This window comes from Gadus morhua, chromosome 5, assembly GCF_902167405.1.
Source record: "Gadus morhua chromosome 5, gadMor3.0, whole genome shotgun sequence".
Taxonomy (NCBI): domain Eukaryota; kingdom Metazoa; phylum Chordata; class Actinopteri; order Gadiformes; family Gadidae; genus Gadus; species Gadus morhua.
This window is the reverse complement of record NC_044052.1, coordinates 14,935,870-14,942,655: the sequence shown is the minus strand read 5'-3', so window position 1 is coordinate 14,942,655 and position 6,786 is coordinate 14,935,870. Positions and strand designations below refer to the sequence as shown.

The window sequence follows — 6,786 nt, the reverse complement described above, 5'->3', positions numbered from 1 at the left end:
TTAAACCTGCTTAAATCGGCCTCAGCAGTTCAGGTTGTGGCATTAATCCCCTTCCTCTAGCATTTCCTCCTGTGTTCCTTACAGTGCATGTATTATTTTCTTCCTCCACCCGATGATGATAGCGTCTGTTTTTTTCCGTACTCCGCTAGTAGGTCTACTTTCTCATCATCTCGATCACTGCCTGTGAGCGGCTGGCCGACGCGGGTTTACCTGATCAAGCCAATAGGATGAGCAGGCCTAGTCGGAGCCGGACGCGAGAAGATACGTGGAAACGAGCGTTAAACAACACCTAGGATTTTACAGTAGGCATACGCTATTGTTCCGTTTATAGTTTTTAGACATGGCGATGGATTCGCAGATCGGGGTCGTGTTTATGATCATGATCTTCCTCCTCTTCATCAACGCCTGGCTCATGTTCCAGGTGTATTTCTAGCGCGCGTAGAGAAGCGCGGTTAACCGTTTTCTAGTTCATGCCGGAAAGAACCGCTCGACGCTCTTGCGAAGCATCGAATCGTTCTCATGAAGATAAAAACATAAATAGATGACCCTATTTTAAATTCGGCGGTATTATGCCGGGGATTATATATATGCGTCACGACGCGCCGGTCGCATTGCGCACCCACTGACGTCAACAAAAGGCATATTTCAAGCCTTGAATGGTAAGCTCAGATTTACACAAGTCAACAAACAAGCGTCGAGCTGCTCTGCGGACAGATCCACACACGGTGACTGAACAAGAATATGTGGTTTTAAAGAGGACGATCATCAGGGTAACGTGATGATGGATGCGATGGGATTGCAGTGACGTCACCGTCTCCTCACTCGGCGGTCCCGGAGCTCCTTGGCGGTGGACCTTGAAGACCGAGAAAGCGACATGTTGGTCCGTTGAGGTCACATCGATGTCATTCTAAATCGGAACCGTTTCACCGGTGATCTCCATCAACATGGATCTAACCAGGCTGGCTGTCGACGCGGGTCAGTTTGTCAACCGAGCAGTGCAGGTAAAACCATGATTCCACATGCACGTGTCGTGTGCTTTGTTATTCCCATAGTTTGTTCCATATCAGTATTTTAAATGTATACCCATTAGGTTTGTGTCTTTGTTTGTGCCCCTTAGTACACGGGAGAGACTCTGGGTCAGGCGGAGCGGACCGAGTTTGACGCTAACTTAGAGGGGCTTCTAGCTCTGGCAGAGACCACCAAGGCATGGACCGACCTGATCATAGCCCAGACGGAGGTCCTACTACAGCCAAACCCCGGTGAGTCCAACCATATGCCCTTGTCACGTGTCCTTGTTCCATCCTGGGAGGATGTTTTTAGATGGCCAGTCTGCGTCGTCAGCCTTCTAATATAATTATGCCAATAATGATACTTTGAACTTGAATAGCCCTTCTAATTTCTCAGACGCTACAAAGAAAAACACAGGGTCAAATAATTAAATGGGGGGGTCAGACACAGCAGTGATCTGAGGAAGAGGAAGCCTTTGTCCTTGTTGAATGGCCTCATCTGTTTTGGGGGGCTAACCCGCTTTGACTTTGGGGATGCATTTTGTAATGGTGAGAGATTGCTTTGTACTGGGCTCCATGCTGAAGTCTTTGACAATAGTGTGGTCTCTAAACTGGAGCGTGACCGATATTTGATTTTAGGTGGGGTTTGCGGGATTGTAGGGAGGAGGTCTAGGGTGAACAATGTTTGCTGTTATATGCTGTTAATAAAATCGTATCTACTGTATAATTGATCAGTGAGTGACGCGCAAACTGAAAAGCCATATTGTGAAGAGTTTTCTTTTGGACATTGACGTGCAGCTGACCGGTTGGAGGACCGCCTGTACGAGCGTCTGGACTGGAGCGCGCTGCCCCGGCCGCGGGCGCTGGAGCTGCTGGGAGACACCATGACCCAGGCTGGGGTGGAGGTCGGACCCAGCACCCCCTATGGTCAGTGTGGAACTGGTGGTGGGGGGGGCCGTGTGCTGCGACTTTACCGACTCCTTCTACTTCACTAAATAATGCATACCATTCATGTTCTGATTAGTTACCAGGCAGCCTAGGCACAAGTTTTGTAGTTGCTTTTATAACAAGCTTTGTGGTGCAGCAATCATCTCTTTGTAGTTACTCAAATATTGATTGTACATAATTGTTGTTCTCTGACTCATGTCATCTGCCAAGTGTAGTAGTTTAGATCTATTAAGGTTTCTATTCCATTAAGGTTTTTTAAGGTTTTTTTCCTTCTCTGACATCCCTATGTGTTGTGTGTGTGTGGTACGCAGATTGGCAGCAAGCCAAACTCTTACAATGACAACATGGGATGAGGCAGGATGTTAGAGTGCTAGCTCCTGCGGTTATTTATTGCAAGATGATAGAGAAACAACAATATTTCGCTGTCGGTGCAGTAAGGATGTCCATACAACATTTGTACGTGCAGAACACTTGATGAGTGTTTTTAGGAGAGTAAAGGAGGAGAGCATCTCTTCCACACAAATGGAGAAGTACGGAACTAGAACTAGCTTATTCCGGCTAAGGTGTTTGTATTTGTACTCGGCTAAGGTGTTTGTGTTTCCGTTCATCTTTTAGGGACTTCTCTGGTAAGGTGTGGAGAGGCTCAGAAGCACATGGGAGAAGCGGAGAGACAGTTTGTCCAGAGCGTCCATATCCACTTCCTGTCCCCTCTGCGTAGTTTCTCAGAGGGCGAATACAGAGCGTTGCAGGTATACTCACTCCTCTGGAGATTCAATAATCCGAACTGTTTGACTCCATGCCAAACAGTTCTAGATTCGACCCCAATCTCCGCACTTTATTATGGTTTTATGTGGGATAATATATTTTCTAAATACTGTAGAATTTACTGTCATCGAGCCGAACATACTTGGCAGAACTATAATATAATATAATATTCCTAAATATGTTTTAATAAGCGTATAATGCCATAAAAATTAGAATCATTACGTTTTCATTACCTGAGACAAGTAACGTGTAATAGAGATTGTAGGAGAGATTTTAGTTTTTTGATGATTATCTCCAGTATGAGCGGAGGATGTTGGTGAACAAGCGGTTGGATTTGGACATCGCCAAGACCAGGCTGAGGAAGGCCCACGAGGCTGAGGCGGAGGCCCGGGTATGTGGACCTCAGCTGGTCTGAGTCCATATCTATTTGATTTGTTGCTGCCATTGGTTCTTCGGGGATATCTCTTTCCTATTATTACTCTTATCTGTCATGCATCTTCTCCGACCTGTCAGAACCTGAACTCAAACCCGCTGGGCGATGACTACGTTTCCCATGTCTCCTTCATGTTCAGTTTCCTCCGTGTTAAATGGCTTAAGGTATGTATCTCTAGCCCTTGTGCAAACAAAAATACACACATACAAGTACATTGGAGTACACTGAAATAAATTATGGTTGAAGAGAGGAATATTTCCATTTGAATATTTCCTTGTAAAAACCTTTATTCTTTTATTAATTTATTCAACAACAAAAATACTATTGAATACAGTCCATATTGCATATTTTTACAAATGACCAAGTGTAGTTGGGGCAAAGCCATATAAAATATTGTAGAGTAAACATACATTTGACACAGAAGGACGTTTTCATAAGTAAGTAAGTCGTTTTATTGAGTATTTATTGTGTTTTTACCTTACAATTTATTTTTAACTTCTTGTGGATTTGTTCTTTTTACATGCAATCAGATGTGGGCTCAGGAAATATCTCAGGTAATGTTGGGTCTACCTGTAGTTTTAACAAGTTCATATTGTTGTTTGGTTGGTATTCAGTTTGTTAAAATCTGCAACCTCACTGCTAGATGCCATTAAATCCGACACACTGGATCTTTGAGAGGAGTTATTATATTATTTACCTCCTTTAGACTGTGTAGCTCTTTGTTAGCCTCTTTGTTAGCCTGTTTAGTCATATAGTATTTTATAGTTATTCTGGTAAACCTGTTTCTGGGTGTCGTCATTTGAGTCACTGCTTTAACTTGTGTGTGTGTGTGTGTGTGTGTGTGTATGTGTGTGTGTGTGTGTGCGTGTGCGTGTTTGTGTGTTTGTGTGTGTGTAGGCAGAAATGGAGTTGCGGATCTGTCAGAGTTTGTTTGATCGCCAGGCAGAGATGACCAGACAACTTCTGGAAGGAATCAGCACCACGCATGTGTGTATTTAGTGTACACACACACTATTTTCTATTTTCCATCAATTAACCTCTTGTTAACATGGATGTCGTCTGTCCCTGTGGCCGTTAGATAGACCAAATGCGTAGTCTGACTGACTTCGTGGATGCCCAGGCTGCTTACTACGCCCAGTGCAACCAACACACCCAGGACATGCATAAGGAACTGGCCAGGTACAGCACAGTGCTCCAAACCACCACAGCATTGTATATGCCATCAAGTTCTCTGTATTGGGGCTCAGTCCTTATCCGGGTTCGATTCATGCCCGTGTTCCTTTGCTGCCTATCCTCCCCTCTCTCCCCCATACCTTTCGTCTAACTATCTCTATCATAAAGCATACAAAAAGATTGCAAAAAAAATCTCTGTTCTCTGTATTACTGATTTGCAACAAAAAAAACCTCTATAAATAAAGTTTGATTCGGTGTTGTTGACTCGTATAACCTCTTGGGTCATACAATGCCATCACTAGATAAAGTTCAGGTGTCTGCTGGTTTTGTCCCCACTTGAGGTTTTATTAGATGGTGCTTAAGTTATGTATTTCCAGCCTGGATTGTGTACTTTTTAAGCTGCTCTTATGGCATGTTGAGCCTGAGAAGCGAATGGAACGATACATAGGAATGTGATATTGAAATGTAAACGCTTTGTCATTTAACACATGGAGACTTAAAGAGTGTGACCTAATCATCGTGTTCTGCTTTGCAGCATCCCTGCGCTCCTCTGTTCAAACAACTGGCAGGCAGCTGCTAACTACTCAACAAACCAGCCATCAACCAGCAACGACGTAACTAGCGATCAGTCGGGATTAGAGCAGGCCAACACGGTCGCCGTGGTAATCCACCATCTCCCGAACGCCAACCAGGACCCCACGGTGGATAACCCTGAAGAGGCCACCTTCAGATCATCGGTTGCGAAGCCGCCATCCAGACAGCCGAACAACAACAACAACAACAACAACAACAACAATAGTTTGTTGACGCTTACCTCATCAGTGGAAAGGCAGGCAGCGAATGGACTGAGTGGTTTGTCTTCTGCGGCCAAAGGTTCCTCTGGAGCAGTTACGGAGCAAGAGCTGCTTGTACCAAACTCAACCGCCACCAAGACATCCAACTCACTCTCGGATGATAGTTCAACTACTGCTCGAGTATCAAACCTTTCCACCGAGATCAGAACAGAAACCAGCAGGGACTCACAACCCCAGGAGAATTCAGTCCTTCCTCCTACTAGCAATGGAGGACTTGGCGTTCTCCTCTCAACGACAAATGAGACGCCGGCTCCGATATTTGCGGCCAATGAGATTCCTAGTGACCCTGATGTCACGACTGCCAACAACTGTCTCGCACTGAGCGAAACTGGGGCCCCACGTTTGTTACTGAAGTGCGAAAATGCTGTCGCAACGCATACTGGCCTTGGTGAAATGGCGAGCCAGTCCCTGACAACCTGTGGAATCGCCGATGAGTCCAAAACAACTGATCATGGATTCTCCACAGTGTGTTTGACGACCGACGAAAAGATGAACAAATAGACACTCAGCTTACAGAAAAAGACAGAGTTGTCATTAATAATTGGACATTGTGAAAACCCATGTTTTTGAAAGAGGAGGAAATATCTTGGGATAATGGTCTCCAAACTAAACTCAGACGTGCACTTGGACTGTCGAATCCTAACTGCCATTTTGGTGTCACAAAGAAAAATCATTTTTTGTTTGAACCAATCAGTGTTGTTAGATATACAAATGCCTTTGTTGAAAGTAGCAATTATATCCATAATATAGATGTTATTTTTTGTCCAGTTTGCCAAGATAAGCTCTTGTTAATTTTAGGCCTATGTGTTCTGGAGAAATAGTATAATTTGATGCTGCATAGAAGTGTCTGTATTTATAAGTGTTCATTTAACCAGATTCTAGTGCAAGATTATTATTAATTCACCTTAACATTTTGGTACGTCTAACATGTTGAAACGAGTAAATGTTGACTTTGTGTGCCCTCTAGTGGTGGTTAATGTAATGTACATTGGCTGCCCAACATTGGCGGTATGAGTTGCTTTGTGTAAACAGAAAATATATCTAACCAAAAAAACACTTTAAATTGCCAAACATGAGACCTTATCAAGCATTGTGTCATTTTTATGTTTGTTACCTTATTCACAAAAGTCTGTGTGCGTGCGTGCGTGCGTGCGTGCGTGCGTGTGTGTGTGGGTGGGTGGGTGGGGTCATGGAGTGGACTGGGACCACAGGGTTGAATAGGCTCTTTATGATGCATGTGTGAAAAACTCAAAACAAACACATAGACTGCAAATAAAGTCACATTTTGCAATGTTGTTTTAGCTTTGTTTCACAAGCAAGTATCATACAGTGCAAAGTTTTGTATCTGGCCTAATTGGGATACATTTCCAGATTATGCTGTGCCTTACCATTCCCTGGTAAAGAACACACACACACACACACACACACACACACACACACACACACACACACACACACACACACACACACACAGCGATACATGCACCATATGCAGTCACTGATGTAATCACCACCTCCATGCTTTTGTGCTCAAATGTAAAGACTGAGTGTGAGACCTAACAGGGTCCAGACTGTGAGACTTACTGGGGGCTGTAAGTGTTAGTCA

At 44.1% G+C, this 6,786-nt stretch overlaps 1 protein-coding gene across 1 annotated transcript; it reads left to right on the top strand.

The window, feature by feature from the left end:
• Positions 1–22: 22 nt before the first annotated feature.
• LOC115544369 (endophilin-B1) lies at positions 23–6,263 on the top strand. Its single transcript, XM_030357273.1, has 10 exons — positions 23–1,001; positions 1,118–1,259; positions 1,806–1,934; positions 2,571–2,704; positions 3,019–3,111; positions 3,234–3,317; positions 3,684–3,707; positions 4,051–4,140; positions 4,232–4,332; positions 4,862–6,263. Exons 1-10 carry the CDS (start codon positions 945–947, stop codon positions 5,679–5,681), a joined length of 1,674 nt encoding a protein of 557 aa, XP_030213133.1. The 5' UTR covers positions 23–944; the 3' UTR covers positions 5,682–6,263.
• Positions 6,264–6,786: the final 523 nt, after the last annotated feature.